At 63.2% G+C, this 17,540-nt stretch overlaps 1 protein-coding gene across 1 annotated transcript; it reads right to left on the bottom strand.

The window, feature by feature from the left end:
• Window positions 1-229: 229 nt before the first annotated feature.
• Window positions 230-4,731, bottom strand: LOC142818761 (pancreatic secretory trypsin inhibitor-like). Its single transcript, XM_075900666.1, has 4 exons — window positions 4,604-4,731; window positions 3,208-3,248; window positions 2,552-2,661; window positions 230-394 (listed from the first exon to the last, which is right to left on the bottom strand). Exons 1-4 carry the CDS (start codon window positions 4,656-4,658, stop codon window positions 349-351), a joined length of 252 nt encoding a protein of 83 aa, XP_075756781.1. The 5' UTR covers window positions 4,659-4,731; the 3' UTR covers window positions 230-348.
• Window positions 4,732-17,540: the final 12,809 nt, after the last annotated feature.

The raw sequence follows: 17,540 nt of genomic DNA, 5'->3' as shown, positions 1-17,540 counted from the left end.
AGGGCAGGGCGAAGGGAAGGGAAGAGAGGGGAGGGGAGGGGAGGGGAGGGCGAAGGGGAGGGGAGGGGAGGGCAGGGCAGGGCAGGGCAGGGCTGAAGGGAAGGGAAGAGAGGGGAGGGGAGGGGAGGGGAGGGCAGGGCAGGGCTGAAGGGAAGGGAGGCGAGGGGAGGGGAGGGGAGGGGAGGGGAGGGCAGGGCAGGGCAAAGAGCCGAGCCGCGGGCGCCTGTGATGCAGTCGGGTTTATTGTGCGGGGGGGGGGGAGCTGCCTGCGTCTTCGTGGGGACCCGTCCCGCGCCCACTCGTGCCCTGCCCCGTGGGGCGCAGCAGGGCCGGCGGCGCCGGGGGCTCTCAGCAGGTGCCTCTCTTCTTGATGCGAACGGCCGTTTGCTTCCCCCTGCAAAGACAGGTGCAGCGCGCTGAGGGCAGCCCGGAGCCGCAGGCGGGAACGACATTCGAAAACTGCACCCGGTCCCCGGCCGAGCCCACGTCTCCTTGGCCGGCCCTTTGGGGGAGGGGCCTGGGCCGGGGGGACGCGCCGACGAACGCTGACGTCGCAGGCGAAGACGCGCTGACATCCGTGAGTAAATCCCCAGGGCTGCCGAGCACACCCGGCACCTGCGGCAGCCACGCCCCGGCAATTCCGGCCTGCCTGGGACGGGATTCCTGGCCGGGAGAGACCCAGTGATGCCTGCCCGGCCCAGCCCGGTGCCCGTGTGAGTCCGACACCTCGGGGAGCCCAGCCAGACCCACACGTCCCGCGCGGCGGGGCCCTTCTAGCCCCACGACGTCCCGGAATTACAGCCGGGTGACACCGGGACACGAGGTCCGAATCAGGCCCTTTACCAGGGACTGTCCCCCCAGCCAGCCCCGTGCCCCCAGCTGTACTCGAACCAGGTCTCCGTTCTGCCGGGCTCCTGCCCCACACAGCTCTGCCGGCGCCCCCCAGCTCCTCTACCCCTGGGTCCCCCCGTCCCCAGGGCGCTGCCCTTGCCCCCCATCCGGACTCCCGGCTCCCCCCGCTTTCCTGCAAACCGTGGGACGTTCCAGAGACCAAGGACGCGGCTCTTATCTGTCCGGTCGTGCCGACGCGGAGGCGTTTTGCACGGGCTGTGCGGTCTAGATCGACGGCGCCGGCAGCGAACGGGGTGGGGGCGTCGCTCGCTCCCTTCGCTTACAGACCAACCCGGCCCGTCCTTGGGGCCCGCAGGCCCTGCACAGTAACAGGCCCCTGGAACAACGCTGCAGCCCGGGCAGTGCAGAGCGCAGGCCGGAGTCACCCGGGTTCCAGCAGCCTCTCCCGGGGACTCTCCCCGCCGTCCCTCTCGCGCCCCACAGGCCTGCGGCTCCCCCCACGCCCGGCGTCAGTGGGGACACGTTCCTGGCTCTCTGGCCTCTGACCGGGGCCTCCCCTTTTCCGGCAGCTCTCCGTGGGGAGGGAGCCCTGTATCCTGAGCCCCCCTGTTCTCCCCCCATATCTCCTCTTCCTTCCGTCCTGGCCCCGCCACGTCACCTCACCCTCCGCATCTCCCTTGAAGCCCCCCCTCTCCTGGCTGCGGGACGGCTCGTGGCCCAGGCCTGGGCGAGGCTGCGGGTTAAGGACCCTACCCAAGGCCCTTCCCCACCGGGCCCCTATGGCCTGAGGGCCACAGAAGCGGCACTGGGGGCTGTCCTGAGGAGGTGCGGTGCCGTGGAGGCCAGCCGGGGGAGGGGAGCTGCTCCCAGCGTCTCAGAGGGCTGGGTCCTGATCCAGGTGCCCAAGAGAAGGCTCCATCCGCCGGTGCCCTCCTAGATCCACCGCACTCCGTCTCCTTCGCAGCGTCTCCCGGGCCGAGGGAGTCCCCATCGCGCCGGCTCCGGGGGGTGGCCAAGGCTGCCCGGGTCCTTTCCATCCCCCTTTCCCACGGGGCAGACCCTGCCCTCTGCTGCCCCGGTGGGAACTGGGGGGCGCTCAGCTGGGGGCAGAAGGTGCTGAAGCCCTGGCGTTCGCGCACTGCCCTGGCCGCCGCAGCCTGGGTTCCCAGACACCGGGCGGCTCGCCGAGGGGCCGTGCGGCGCCTCCCAAGCCCCAGCCCCCTCTTTATCGGCAGTGCCCCAGGCGCACGGCCCTGCAGGCAGCTCAGGTGTCTCCTTCGCAGGAGATGTGCCGGCACATCCGGGCTTCCTGCGCCCGCCTGCCTGCTCTGATCCACAATGCGCAGCGTCCATGAGAGCCAGCCCCTCAGCCACTAAAACCAGGGGAAATCTAGCTACTGGGGTGGGCTGAGCGCACCGCTTCCCCGGGCTCATCGGACTGCCCTGCCGCGGGCCCGCCGAGTGCCACCGTAACAGCACAGCGGGCAGGAAGCACGGGACGGGCGCTACTCCAGGCCGGCGGAAGAGGGCATCAGCCGGGAAGAGGGGGATGGCAAACACGTATCCCCCAAAGTCACACCACGCCAGGAGTTGCGGCTCTCCCCTGCTTTTCAGAGGGGCCTCACAGCCCTGCTGGAGGCAGCCCGGGTGAGAACAGCCGGTCTCCGAACACTCGCCCCCAGCGGCTGCAGATACTCACAGGTTGGCAGCGCACAGCTCACACTCGTTGGGGTACGTCACGTTGTCGGTGCCGCAGACGGGATCGAAGATCCGTGGGCAGCCCGGAGGGGAGTGTCTGCTGCAGTCCGGCTGGGGGGGCAAAGGGAGAGGAGACTGGACCCCCCTTCGCACGAGGCAGTGCTGGAAAGCACGCCCTGCTCCGGCGCCACGTTCCTTCAGGCGGGAAGGGGGGCCCCAGGAAGCGCCGGGCAAGAGACGTGGCGGGAGCGGTCTCATACACTCAGCCCCCTCCTCCCCGGCGGCCTTGCTCAGAGCGCTACACGGAGAGGGCAGCTGCGACCCCCGTCGGCCGCGTGGGAGCGTACCTCTGTCCTTAGCGTGGCCGTAAGCTGATGAATGGGCACCTGTGGTCAGAGCGTGCACTCTGCAACGGCAGGCCAGCACCATGCATCTCCTTTGATCAACAGGGAAACTGAGGAAGGGAGGGGAAAGTGACTTGCCCAAGGACACCCAGCAGGTCAGTGGCAGAGGTGGGGTGAGACTTCCAGCCTCCTGTGTCGCTGCACTATCCCCTGGGCAGCGCTGCCCCTGGCTTCTCTCACTACTGGCTTGCTGGCCCGTGGGCACAAGTGGCCCCACCTAAGACGGGCAGTTACACCGCGCAGGAGCCGTTACCTCTTTCCCTTGGTCAGCTGCGCCCTCATGTTCGGCATGGCCTAAAGCACGGGGAGAAGGGAGCGTCTCAGGTCCTGTGTCCCCTCCCAGCCTGCTCCTTGCACTGGCGTCTCGCCTGCTGCTTCCAGGCCCCCACCTCCCCCACTCGACTTTCCTCTCCGCTCCCCTTCCCAGCCACGCTCCTCCACCAGCCCCCGCCCCAGCCTCCCTCCTCCCGGATCTCGCAAGGCCAGGGGAGGCATTGCCTTTCCAAACCGCCCGTCTGGCCCCGCCCACGTGCCGCCCCTCGAACACCTACCGGGGCCGAGCGTTGCTGCCCCCGAGCGCCCGCCCTCCCCATGCTCCAGGTGGGCGGGGCTTGGCTCCCAGGGGGCGGGGCTTGGGCAGGAGGGGCGGGGCTAGGGGCTTGCCTCCCTCATCCCCACCTTCACCCACCGCCCATGACCTCACTCCCGTCCCTGTACCGCCCACCCGCCCTTTGCCGGCCCCCAGAGCCCCCTCTCCGCTCCGCCTTTCTCCCCTGACCGGCCCACCCTGGCCCCAGCCCAGGGACACTGTGTTCCCGGGCCCTGGACAGCCAGGAACAAAGCCGGGGCCCTTGGACTGCCCCAGCCGGCTGTGCAGGGGAGTCGGGCACCGCCGATCCCACGGGGGCAGCGAAGCAGACTCAGGGCCCGGATGCCGAGCCGCGGGCGGCCTCAGGAGCGGGCCGGGGGGCGGAGAGGGCTCCCGCCTTGCTGCAAAGAGAGACTGCGTGGCACCCGGGGCCGGATTCTGCTCGGAGCCACGTCGATGGCGCCGGGTTCCCGCTGGGCTGCGGCAGAGCCTCGATCTACCCGGAGCCGCTGGGAGAAGCAGAGAGGGGGCTCTGGATCCCGCCGGGGCGCGCTCAGAGCTGGGATTGCTCCACGGCCGTGCTCTGCGGACGGGTCCCTGCCAGCGGCTGAGGCATGGCTCTGATAAGGGCTGGACTTTCACCTCTGCGGCTGCCCGGCTGTCTCAGGCACAGACCGGCTCCGCTGCTGGCTGCCTGCAGGTGTCTCTCTAGCGACCCACCCGCCGGCCGCCTGCTGCGAGCTGGTGCCGGGGCTCCGACACGGAGCCGGTGCCAGGGCCCCCAGCCAGCTGGCTGCTTTCCCAGCCTCCACGGGCCCAGGGGCTCCGACACGGAGCAGGTCCCGGGTCCCCCAACCAGCTGGCTGCGTTCCCAGCCTCGAGGGGCCCAGGGGCTCCAACACGGAGCTGGTGCCGGGTCCCCCAACCAGCTGGCTGCTTTCCCAGCCTCCACGGGCCCAGGGGCTCCGACACGGAGCTGGTGCCGGGTCCCCCAGCCAGCTGGCTGCGTTCCCAGCCTCGAGGGGCCCAGTGGCTCCGAGTGACCCGCCGCGGCACTCACCAGCGCAGCAGCAAAAGGCCAGGCCAAGCAGCAGGCCAAGGCCAGCTGCCTTCATGGCTGTTTATTGCAGGTGGTGTCTCCAGGAGACGGTTCCCCAGGAGCCCACGCAGGGAGCTTTATACCTGGCTCCCCAGGCTCCGCCCTCTCGGGGCTGCCCCGCCCCGGCCAGCCCGTGGCTCTGCGGGACTTGGCGGGAGCCCGAGGTGGGCACGGAGCCGTGGCCGGATCGGTTTGGTGCGTCCGAGACAATGGGGTGAGATCTCAGCTCCCAGGCGGCGGCCGCGGGCGGGGCCAGGTCCCTGTGCACAGCCAGAGCCAGGGGACTAGGTCCGAGAGGTGGGTCAGGCCGATTCCTGCCACCTGCATCCGGGGCAGCAGCTTGCGGGAGGGGGTTGGGATCAGTGCACTTGGCTGTGAGGGGTGAGCGCCATCAGCAGAGCCGGGGGGTAGCCAAGGCCAATCTAGGTGTAAATCCAGGGCTTCGGAGGAGTCCTATGCTGGCCCGGGGTGGATTTGCCAAGCTGCAGGAACAATGGTTTTCTGGAGAACAGAAATCCCAGGGGACCCGTCCCCTCTGGCGCAGGGCAGGCCGGTGCAGGCAGCCGGCACACGTGGGGGGCAGGGCGATCCACACGCACAGCGTGGCTTGCCGACAGCGTTCCCGAGAACCTCGCCTCCTGTATCAACACCTCGCCCAGGGATCCCATCTGCTCGGGGCGGTTTCACGGGGATCAGAGCCGCTGTCCAGCGATATTACACCAGGGAAGCCCTCGGCCCTGTCTGCTTTGGGGCCCAGGGTCAAATTCTGCTTCCGGGCCCGCGCACCATCCATGGAGCCACTGGGAAGGGGGAAGGGAGGCTCCCCAGGTAATACGCCATCTCCACGTGCCGCGCTGCCTGTCCCACGCGAGCAGACGCCTCCCCGCCACGGCCCTCTGCCTCGGGCTGCCCGTCCCTGTAAACACACCCCTCCGCATCCACGTCACACCCCTCTTCAGTGCCAGCCGCAGGTTTCCGAAAGGCAGGGAGTCAGGCTGCCCGCTCGCTGGGCCTGCACCCCATCTGCAGCGGCTGCGTGCAGGCCATGGGGTCCCCCCGAGCTCCCCGCCCGCCGACGAAGAGGCTCTGCAAAGAGCAGCCGGTGCAGAAGACGCCTCCGGCTCGGTGACGCTGTCCCCGAGCGTTTGGGCAGGGGTGTGATTGGGCGGAGCTGGGCGTGTGGGTGGTTAGTCAGGGACTGAATTAGCATACATTCGCATACATTCGCATACATTCGCATACATGGCCGAACACCCCAGTGTCCACTGGGCCCGGGAGTATTCCCGCCGTAGCGGCGTTTGCAAAGCGAGAGCAGAGAGGCAATGCACAAAGCGGCACCTATGCCAGTCTGGGTGGAAAACCAGGGGGTACCGGGGCAAGTTCTGCTGTGGCCTAGTGCGGCTGGCGGCTCGTCTCCCCTCTCCCCACAAGGTGGCGCTGTGCGATCGCACGGCGAGGCTCCTAGGTTGCACGGTTCTGAGATGCGGGATAACGACCCAGTTACAAGGCACCGCGCAAGGGCAGGGGCTGCGCGCACCCCGAGTGGCAGCCAGCGCGTGCTGAATTTACCTCTGGGGACATATTGACCCCCACAACTGGGGGGGCGACCGACTTGCTGGGCCCCTGGGCACAATGGGGGAGCCCAGCGCCACGCTCCAGGAAGGGACGGAGCCTCGGGGAGAAGAGGCAGATCTGGGGCAGCCCTTCCTCGGAGACGCCTGGAATGTGCCGTGCCGCACCGCTCCACTCCATGCCGTGCCATGCCGGGCTTTGCCATGCTGTTCTGGTTGTGCTGTGCCATGCCGTGCCGTGCCGTGCCATGCGGAGCAGGGCTGTGCCGTGCCGTGTCGTGCCGTGCCGTGCCATGCCGTGCCGGGCCGGGCCTTGCCATGCTGTTCTGGTTGTGCTGTGCCATGCCGTGCCATGCCGTGCCGTGCCATGCGGAGCAGGGCTGTGCCGTGCCGTGTCGTGCCGTGCCGTGCCGTGCCATGCCGTGCCGTGCCGTTCTGTGTCCCCCTGACCCCAGGCAGACCCAAGAGCTGCCCAGAGCGTGTGGTGTGGCACTCTGGTGGCGATTTAAAGGGCCACTGACACTCCTGCGGTAGTGGCTGGGAGCTCCGGGGCCTTTTGAATCGCTCAACCCCCGGGAACCGCCCCCGTTGCCCCCATCCCTGCAGGCTGGCCTGCCACGGCACACTTGTGTTTTTCCAGGCCTGCAACAGAAACGCACTGGGCCACGTGGCCAGTCTCAGTCTGGGGCAGGAGGTGCCAGGTTGCCTCCCAACTGATGCCATCCAGAAGGCCGAGGCTTTTCATGCTGCTTTTGTCTCCGCCATCCCTATAAAGGACGAGGCGAGCAGCGCACGAGCACAAGGGACGCTCACTCCAGTGGGGAAGGAAAAGGTTAAAGAATGGGAGGGAGGCTGGGCGATTGCAGCCGTCGGGCCCGACCGAACTCCCCCTGGGGCAGCTCAGGGCTGGCTGAGTGTCCTTGGCGGTTAGCGACGTACGGCGGAGGTCCCAGCGGCATGGGGACGGCATGCGGGTACTTCCCTTAACAGAGGCAGCAAAGAGGGCCTGGGGGATTACAGCCCTTGGGAAGACGCAGGGACAGACAAACAGCCGGGCTGTGACCCCGGGAGGGGGGAGTGCTGAGGAATTGCCTGCCGGAAGCAAATCACGCCAAGCCAGCCTGGTTCCCCCGGACAGGGCGACTGGCCTGGGGGAGGGGACGCTGTCGTCATGATGTATCGTGATTTTCGGGAGGCTTTGGACAGGGCCCCCCCGACACGCCGGGCCCTTGCCTCTGAGGTCTGGACGCAGGGTGGCAGGAGACCTCTCGCCTCCCTGGGGGCTTCCTTCTTGGCCTGGTGGCCAGTCCCGGCAGGCTCCTCTGACTCCTCTCAGGGCCCCCGCCACTCCCGTAAGGGGGCGCTCTGCTTCCAGGGTACTCGGAGCCCCAGTCGAGCGCCCACAACAAACCCTTCTCCCCCCCCCCAGACACATTTCCCTGCTCTCAGAGCTCTCACTCCCCAAACACGCCCCCCCATATCTTCCCCTCTACCCGGCTTCCCTTCTCCGGGTAGGCCTGGCTCTGGAGAGGCTCTGGAGAGCATTCTGCTCCCTGGCGGCCTCTTTCTCCTGTTACCGGCCTACGTCGGGACTGCCCCACGGGCGCCTCAGCCAGACTTCTCCAGCCGCTTCCCAGTGGGGGCAGCCCCTCCCTCCCCGCCTCCCTCCAGGGGCTCAGCCCTCTGCTGAGCTCCTGGCCCCACTGTAGCCTTGCTCACCCAGCTTCCACACCACAGTCTTTCTAATTGCACCCAGCTGGGCCACTCGCTAGCCGGAGCGTTGCCAGCTCACCCGCGAGGAAGCAATAGAGCGATGGGCCCAATGGGCAGCCATCGACAGCTCAGTGTCAGGCTGGGGGTCGGTTCCTAGGGGGGTGCCCCCAGGATCGGTTCTAGGGCTGGTTTGGTTCAACATCTTCATTACTGCCCTGGACGAGGGGATGGGTGGCACCTTCTGCAAGTTTGCAGATGAAACCAAACTGGGTGGGGTTGCGACTTCTTTGGAGGAGAGGGACATAATTCAAAATGACCTTAGCAAGTTAGAGAAATGGTCAGAGGTAAACAGGATGAGGTTTAATAAAGAGAAATGCAAAGTGCTCCACTTAGGAAGGAACAATCAGTTCCATACATACAAGATGGGAAGCGACTGTCTAGGAAGGAGCATGGCGGAAAGGGATCTAGGGGTCATAGTGGACCACAAGTTGAAGATGAGTCAACAGTGTGATGCTGTTGCAAAAAAAGCAAATATGATTCTAGGTTGTATCAACAGGTGTGTTGTAAGCAAAACTCGTGAAGTCATTCTGCCGCTCTACTCTGCACTAGTTAGGCCTCAGCTGGAGTACTGTGTCCAGTTCTGGGCGCCACATTTCAAGAAAGATGTGGAGAAATTGGAAAGGGTACAGAGAGAGCGACAAGAATGATTAAAGGTCTAGAGAACAGGACCTATGAAGCCAGGCTTCATGAACTGGGCTTGTTTAGTTTGGAAAAAAGAAGATTAAGGGGGGACATGAGAGCGGTTTTCAAATATCTAAAAGGGTGTCACAAGGAGGAAGAAGGAAATTTGTTCCTCTTGGTTTCTGAGGACAGGACAAGGAGTAATGGGCTTAAAGTGCAGCAGGGGAGGTTTAGATTGGACATTAGGAAAAAATTCCTAACTGTCAGGGTGGTCAAATATTGGAATAAATTGCCAAGGGAGGTGGTGGAATCTCCCTCTCTGAAGATATTTAAGAACAGGTTAGATAGACGTCTGTCAGGGATGGTGTAGACGGAGCTTGGTCCTGCCTTGAGGGCGGGGGGCTGGACTCGATGACCGCTCGAGGTCCCTTCCAGTCCTATGATTCTATGATTCTATGACACTAAGCTGGGCGGAGAGGTGGATACGCTGGAGGGCAGGGACAGGGTCCAGAGTGACCTGGACAGATTGGAGGATTAGGCCAAAAGAAATCTGATGAGGTTCAACAAGGACAAGTGCAGAGTCCTGCCCTTGGGACGGAAGAATCCCAAGAACTGTTCCAGGCTGGGGACCGACTGGCTAAGCAGTAGTTCTGCGGAAAAGGCCCTGGGGATTCCAGTGGATGAGAAGCTGGAGATGAGTCAACAGGGCACCCTTGTAGCCAAGAGGGCGAATGGCATATTGGGGTGCATGAGGAGGAGCATTGCCAGCAGATCCAGAGAAGTGATTATTCTCCTTTATTTGTCTCTGGTGAGGCCACATCTGGAGTATTGTGTCCAGTTCTGGGCCCCCTATTACCGAAAGGATGTGGACGCATTGGAGAGGGTCCAGCGGAGGGCACCAAAAATGATGAGGGGGCTGGAGCACAGGACCTACAAGGAGAGGCCGAAGGATTTGGGCTTATTTAGTTTGTAGAAAAAAAAGGGGGGGGGGATTTGAGAGCAGCCTTCAATTTCCTGAAGGGAGGTTCCAAAGAGGATGGAGAGAGGCTGTTCTCAGTAGTGACATATGGCAGAACAAGGAGCAATGGGCTCAGTTTGCAGTGGGGGAGGTTGAGGTTGGATATTAGGACAAGCTATTTCCCTAGGCAGGTGGGGAAGCACTGGGACGGGTTTCCTAGGGAGGGGGGGTGGAATCTCCATCCCTAGAGGTGTTTAAATCCTGCCTTGACCAAGCCCTGGCTGGGCTGATTGAGTCGGGGTTGGTCCTGCCTTGGGCAGGGGCTGGACGTGATGACTCCTGAGGTCTCTGCCAGGCCTGGGGGTCTGTGAATAGGCCAAGCTGAGCCCCACTGCCCCAGGGCCGGCCAGCCAGCGACACCTGTGCCCCGCACGCTGGGGAAATGTGGTCTAGGGTGCAACTCTAGAGGCCTGGACGGACTGGGGCCTCCAGACGAAGGGGCAAGGCTGGGACTAGCCTCCCGCAGCCATCCCTTCAGCGTTGCCCGGACGACACGGCCTGGGGCTCTGGTGGCCATTTCAAGGGCCCAGGGCCTCGGCTGCTGCCGCTGCTGCTGCGACAGTTTAAGCAGCCAGAATCCAGGTCTTTCCAACTCGCTGGTCCCGGGACAGCTGCCTGCTTAGCCCCCTCCCCGTCAGCAGCCCTGGGGCAGCGTTAGGATCCGAGGTGGCCCTGCAGATGGGAGAATCGGCCGAGAGATTCAATAAGGGCCAGTGCAAAGTACTGCCCCTAGGAAGGAGAAATCGCGCGCAGCTCTCGGCCCTGGGGGCTAACCGGCGAGGGATGTCGTGCTGCTGAACATGGTCGCAGGGTTACGGCGACTCCCAAATGGAAACCGAGCCACCGATACTCTGCAGCTGTGAAAAAGCCTCGTATCCTTCCGGAGCCTGTTCCCAGGAGCGCCCGAGATAAACTGTCCTCGACTGAGTGACGGAGAGACCCCAGCTGGCATCCCATGTCCATGCCAGGCACCGCACGCTCGGAGAGACGCCCAGAGGAGAGAACAGAAATGATAAACGGGTGAGAAAACCGGACCGAGGAGGAAAGGTCCGAAAGGGTAAAGACGCGAGGGAAGTGCAGTCTTGAGAAGAGAACGGACGCAATCTCCAGGCCCACGCAGGGCTGTTACCCGTGATCTCCCTGCCCACCGAAGGAGGGACAAGTCGCAACGGGCTTAGCAAGCAGCAGGGAGATTGGGGGCAGTGCACCAGGGCGCCCTTCTACCCAGCCTGTCGGCCCTTTAGCTCGGAGGCATCGACTGCGCGCACCGGTTCATCGTCCGTCTCCCTCTAGTCCAACGGGAGAAGGAAAGTCTTGACGGAAGGTGCTCGTTCACCTCTCAGCCAGGAGGTGTGGGGTAAGGGGCCCGGGCCCGCCCTCTCCCGGGGCCCTAAGGACGGACTCTCTCAGCATCCTGTCCGGCTGGTGGGGGAAGGTCCCGAAACTCATCAGCCGACCGGCAAGTCCCAGGATGCCCTGCCCTGGCCTGCTTCCTACCCCACTGACCCCAGTGCCCCTCTGCTGCCCTTCATTACCCCTCCTGAGTCTCCTCCCTCCTCCGTGACCCCTCTCCCCTTGCTCCTCCTCCCGCCTGCTCTAACTCCCTCTCCAACTCCACCTCCAACTCTCCCTTGCGTGTTCCTGGCCCCTCCCTTTTATTCCCCCTCTTCCATCGCTCCCCCCCGATGTCACCCGCTCACCTGGGGGTGGGGCGCCCTGACGTCACAGGCGTGCCCCAGTGCGCGGCATCACGCCAGCGTCCAGCTCCTGCGCCCGTCAGCTGTGCGGCCGCCGCGGAGCAGCGAGCACAAGGGGCCGGCGCCTCCCGGCTCATCCCGAGGAGTGCAAGTGCTGCCACGGGGTTAGTGTGGGGTGGCTCTGTCCCGGCCGCGCCAGGCAGACTCACCCCATCACAGGTAGATATTAGGAAAAACTTTCTAACTAGAAGGGTAGGTGAACTCTGGACGAGGTTTCTAAGGGAGGGTGTGAAATCCCCCCGCTGGCGGGTTTTAAGAAAGGCCGGACAGACCTGTCGGGGATGGTCTGGGTTACTTGGTCCTGCCTCCGCAGAGGGGGCTGGCCCTGAAAACGTCTCAAAGTCCCTGCCCGCCCTGCATTTCTCTCCTTTGTGGACTCATGTAACGGAGAGCAGGTTTGCCCTGTGGGGTTGATCAGAGTCAGTGAATGTCCCTGCAGCACTTTGCTCTGTCAAGCAGAAATCACCAGAGAGGAGCAGAGCAAAACATTAGGAACAGGCGCCATGACGACCAGGCCCCGTTGGTTAGTGAAACGGAGTAGATGCCACAATCGATTAGAGACCGTGTCTGCCTTTGAGTAACTTGAGTCTAAAGAAGAACAGCCAAGTGGAACCGCCCGGCTGCGCGAGGCCGATCCCCCTCCAAACGGCCTTGTTAATGGGCCCTCGGGCACACAGCCCGGCACGGCACCGAGTTTTTCAGTATTTACACAGAGTGTTTATCATGCAAATGCAGCGCGATTCCAGCAGCACCGTGCAAACCCCAGATATGGACCGTGCGCTAGTCCAGCGGCAGGGCAAGCTCGCTGGCTGTGCGGGGGGATTCATTCGGAGGCGGTGTCTCCGGAGGGGCCGGGCACTTCGGATTCAACCAGGCCTGGCTTGGAGAGGGAATTCGGGACGAGCCGGGGTTGTGACACAAAGAACTGACCATCCAGAAGTGCTGGCATGGTGGGAGGGAGCTGCCGTGCCGCACCCCCTGGCTCGAAGAGGGTCCCATCATACGCAGTTCGGGTCGGGGCTCCCAGCCCCCCGCACGTCACGCTCCAGTCCCTGCCCTGGCCCAGTGCCGGGGCCCTGCAGGCTGTGGGGAGCTGCTAGCCAAGGCCAGGATGGTGGGCAGGCGCCGCCCAGCCCTTACATGTCGGTGGGAGCCAAGGATGCTCAGCAGCTTAAATGCTCAGGACTTGCGGCAACCAGGATGCTCAGAATCATGTCAGCACCCCAGGGAGCAGCGGCCCCATGCGCCTCTGCGTGCACATGTGTCGCCTCCTCTCCCAAAAGATACACTGGCTTTGGAAAAGGGTCAGAAAAGGGCAATAAAAATGATGAGGGGTTTGGAAGGGCTGCCTTGTGAGGGGAGATGAAAAGACTGGGACTTTTCAGTTTAGAAAAGAGGAGACCAAGGGGGGATAGGGTGGAGGTTGGTAAATCATGAGTGGCATGGAGAAAGTGAATAAGGAAAAGTTATTGACTTGTTCCCATAACGTAAGAACTAGGGGTCATCATATGAAATGAAACGGTAGCAGGTTTAAAACAAAGAAAAGGAAGTTTTTCTTCACGCAGCACACAGTTAACCTGTGGAACTCCTTGCCAGAGGATGTTGTGAAGACCAGGACTTTAACCAGGTTCAAAAAAGGACTAGATAGATTCGTGGCGGTTAGGTCCATCAATGGCGATTAGCCAGAATGGGTAGGAATGGTGTCCCTGGCCTCTGTCGGAGGCTGGGAATGGGTGACTGGGAGAGATCGTGTGATGATTCCTTGTTCTGTTCACCCCCCTGGGGCACCCGGCATTGGCCACTGTCAGAGGACAGGACACTGGGCTGCATGGACCTTTGATTTGACCCAGCTTGGCCGTTCCGATTTCTTAGGTTCTATAGGATGAGCACTGGGCCGTAAGCAGGCAGCCTCAGCGGATCCAGGAAAGAGGAAAAAAAGCCATGAATGTCCCCTGTGAAAAAGGGCTTTCGTATGTGGGACACCCCGACTTCCCTTTAGCGACAGGCAGCTTGCGAAGACCCCCTCCTCCGCTGGTGGTCGCCAGTCTCTTTGATGGAACTGGAGATGGGGAACAAGTAGCTGCTGCTGTCGTTGAAGTCCAGTCTCCAAGGGCCAGGCCCCTCTCTTGGACAGGCTGGTGGCTGGTACCAGAGCTGGCAGTAAAGGCCATCCCGAGTGTGTATCGTCCGGTCCCTCTCTTTGTGGCCTGTTCTGGTCACAACACCTCCCAGGACTGGCTGTTGAAGGCCACGGTCCCAGGAAATGCTGGGGTCCTTCCTTCCTTCCTTCCTTCCTACCAACCATGCCCATGCCAATGCCCATGCCCTGGTTACTGTGTTGACTAATTAAGCCCAATCTCCGACATATTGGGGATGGTTCATTAGCTTCCAGATCCATGTTTCTTTATTTTTAATGGGATTAATTTAAAAAAAGTCTGAAGCCTTCCACCCCGGTCTGTTGTTTAGACTGATGCACGTATTCTGCCTCCCTGCTCGGCACTGGGGACGGAAGGTTTTGGTCCCATCTTCTGGACTCTCCGATACGCCCTGCACTTGAGCGTAACGTCTTGGTACCTCGAGGGCTCTATCGGACAACGGGGCTGCTCAGGAATTCCTGGTGGGAGCAACCCCGCCCTGATACCTGCCTTACCCTGGCCCTTTTTGGGCACCAAATGCAGTGTGGGTGCCAGCTCCTTGAGAAACACGGGCAGCGTGTGCAGACCGGCCCACTTGTGCTGTACGCTTTCCTGCCCATGTAGGCAGCACTCACCAGGCACAGCCACGAGGAGACTGCCACGCGGAGCCCAGCTCCGTTGCCTTTGAGAAGGCATCTAGGCTCCGGGCGTATTGGTCCCCCGGGGAGGACGGGAGCCTGGCGAGGCAGCAAACACCCACGTTACTTGGCACAAATCGACTCGGAAGCCCCCGCGCACGACGGGACGTCCCGCCGCAGGCGCCAGCCAAACGGCCTCACGCTCCTCTGCCCGGCCCCCTCCCCTGCCCGCCTGGCTCCCTGCGGAGGCACTTGGCAGGACTCCCCCGGCAGCGTGTTCCGCTCCCCTGCCAAGCAGGACACAAGCGGGGGGGGGGAGGGGGGCTCATCGCATCTTCCGTTAGTTGTGCAACGTGTCGGCCGGGCTGCCAGGGAGGCCGGGGAGGAGCCGGGGCAGGCCCCGGTACATATACAGGCGCTGTGCGTGTCGCCCGCCGCGCAGAGGGGAGCGAGTGTCTTGCAGCGTCCGTCTTGGCCCTGACGAGGCAGCCCTCTCCACCATGAAGCTGACAGTCGTCTTCACGCTGGTCTCCCTGGCGCTTTGCTGCTCCTCAGGTAAGTGAGCTGCGGCAGGTGTCCACAGGCCTGGGTGGGAGCAGCCTCTGCTGCCTTCTGTTTGCAGCGGAGAACGAGCCCTCGTCCGTCATTCCCTCGCGAGTCCCGCTGAGCTAGGCCGGGGTGGGCCCAGCGGATCCTCGCCCGAGGGAGAGCTGCACGGCCCGGGAGCAGGCTGCTGCTTTCATCCATGTTGCTCCATGAGCTCGCTCCTCCTCCCACTGCGAATCGGCCCCGAACGCTGTGGCCACGAGGGCATTTCGAGGGGCTGCCCCTTCCACGCTTCTGTCTTGCAGCCGCCGCTGTCCTGGAGGTGGTTGACAAGCTTGTGTCCGGTCTTGTGCCCAACCTCACAACAAACGTGGTTTCTATTCCCACCGACGTCCTCGCCGACCTGCTCGCCGGGGTCCACGGCTGCGTGGCTCAGCTCACCCCCAAAGTGCAAACGGCTCTGCAGAAGATACTGGTCAGTGCAGCTTCCGGTTCTCCCGTCTGCGGTGGCTCTCTGGCCCGTGCTGGGGAGACGTGTAGCCCCAGCTGGGGCTTCCCTGGCGCTTACGCTCCTGATGGGTTTCCTGGGGGTGAATGGCCGGTAGCCCAAAGGGGCTCCCCCTCTGGTGTCTCCAACGCAGGCTGAGCGGCGCTGACAGGGCTCCGGGCGCAGCCGCGCTGGGGAGCGGAGAAGGGAGCCTCCTGGCTGAGCAGTGACCAGCGTTTGCTTCCGACCCCTTGGGCGGCAGAGTGAAACGCTGCCCCTTTCCGAGCTGTGTGGTGGGGCAGGCCCAGCCCTCTCCCCTCTCCCCCTGCCTCGTTCCCTGCGTCAACACAGACTTGCCCCCGCGTGCGTTCCCTGAGCAAGGTGCACCCGAGGGGGAAACGCAGGAACTGGGGGAAGCCAAGAGCGGAGCCCAGAGGAGCCCGGTGCCACCTGCCCGAAAGGCCCTTGACGCGGGCACCACTTCCCCCAGCCGCCGGGGACACGCGGCCATGCCCACGGCCCGGCGGGGCGGTTTGGCCGTCCCACACGTAACTAAAGCAGAGAGCAGATCCTCAGCTTCCCGGGCTACCGCTGCCAGCGCATCTGCCCCTTGGCTTTCCAGACTCTCGCTCCCTGGCCCTGGGGACTCGGCCAGCCCTGCTGCCTGCAGCAGCCGGCCAGAGTCAGGACAGGTCACCTCGCCTTGGGCAGGGACTCTTCGTAAGGCCCAGTCAGGGCCCTCTGGGACCACCCGGAGGCCCTCCCCTGCTCCCCGGCCAGGGGCCAGTGCCAGCCTCGAGAGTAGGGTTGCCAGATGGTTGAAACAAAAATACTGAACACCCGCCCCCCCCCCCCCCCCTCAAAAAAACACCGGGAAAAAATTCTGTTGAAGAAAAATAAAGGGGGGGAGACCGAAGTTGTTGAACAAACAAACAAACAAACAAACAAAATTAAAATAGAACAGCATTAAAATAGCATGTCCCCTTTAAGAGTGAAGGCAGGGAACAGGGGAGAGGTTGAGCACTAAGACCCAGGGGAGTCATTGCTTCCCCTTGGTCTTTTTGCTGGCAGCCATTTTGTGCTGGCAGCCTTGCAGAACCAGGTAAGCAGAGGACTGGGGGTGTTGGAGTCCGGAGGGATTCGGGGGGGGGAGGCTGAGCGCTGAGTATTTGTACTGTTGCCAGGTGCCCGGCATTTTCGCCTCTTGACCGGGGGGGGGGAATCAGAAAATACCGGAAATCTTCGGTGTCCAGTATTTTCTGAATTTTCTTACCCGACAGGAGACAAAAATACTGGACTGTCCGGGTGAATACCGGACACCTGGAAACCCTACTCGAGAGCCCCATGCTCCAGGCCTGACGGGCATTTCCTGCAAGCTGCTGTGGCAGGGCAAAGTCTTGTCTCCTCTCTCGCCCCAGTGCATTCTCCCGGCCTGACGCAGGCTCAGTCCCTGTGCTGCACGGCCCGGGGCAGAGAGCCGCTGGGTTGGGACCGTCCCTTGCTGGGCAGCGCTGGAGCGTGCTGCTACCCGGAGAGGCACCCAGAGCGTGGCCCTGCCCCCAGGAGATGGCAGCCGTGTGCTCCGGCACCGCATCGTGTCTGATTTGCGCCTGGCAGTGCGACCCTGGCCAGGCGTGCGGCAGTAACCGCTCCGGTTTTTTCTTGCAGGGCCTGGTGAACACCGTGGGCTAAGGATTCCAGCAGAGCCTGGCGCAGCCCTCTGACAGATGAACGCCAGATGCCCCCTCTCCTTCCGCTCTGACGCCAGCTCTTCTCCTCTGGCTGCATGTAGCCCAACTGCCTCTTCTGTCCCCCTCCCCGGACCTCCATGAGGGCTCAGAGTCCTCCCCATTGCCTGTTCCAATAAACTAACCCCAATGCACGTCCTTGTGTGTCTCCTTGCTCAGCGCTGCGCACGGGCTGCGGCGGGCTCTAGGGAACAGCTGGGGTTCCCCCATCGTTAGACATTCCTGGGAGCACCACCATAACACCAAGGGCCTCACCGTGACATGGGTGGTGTGGATGTCACATTCCTTCCGCCTGTGTTTAACCCGTTAGTGCCTGGCTACAACATCAGCCTGTAGGAGTGTGACAGGAGGGAGGGGAATGGCGCGAGGTTTTCCTCCATCTCTGTCCACAGTGTCTATCCCGGGAAGAAACTGTACTCGGGCTTCCCTGCTGCATGGTGCCACCGGGGGGCAGATCGATTCTCCCTCCCGGCTCCCTTCCCCGGGGCTGGGCGTCACAGATTGCTAACACTCTGTGGGTCTGGAGCAAGCTGCAACATTTCTGGAGCCAGCGCCCCTCGGCGCTACGGGAACGGCCTTGCGCACAAATGGGAGGGGAAAGAAG

Source organism: Pelodiscus sinensis, chromosome 17 (assembly GCF_049634645.1).
Source record: "Pelodiscus sinensis isolate JC-2024 chromosome 17, ASM4963464v1, whole genome shotgun sequence".
Taxonomy (NCBI): domain Eukaryota; kingdom Metazoa; phylum Chordata; order Testudines; family Trionychidae; genus Pelodiscus; species Pelodiscus sinensis.
The sequence above is the reverse complement of the archived record's forward strand: the minus strand, read 5'-3'. Positions and strand labels throughout refer to the sequence as shown.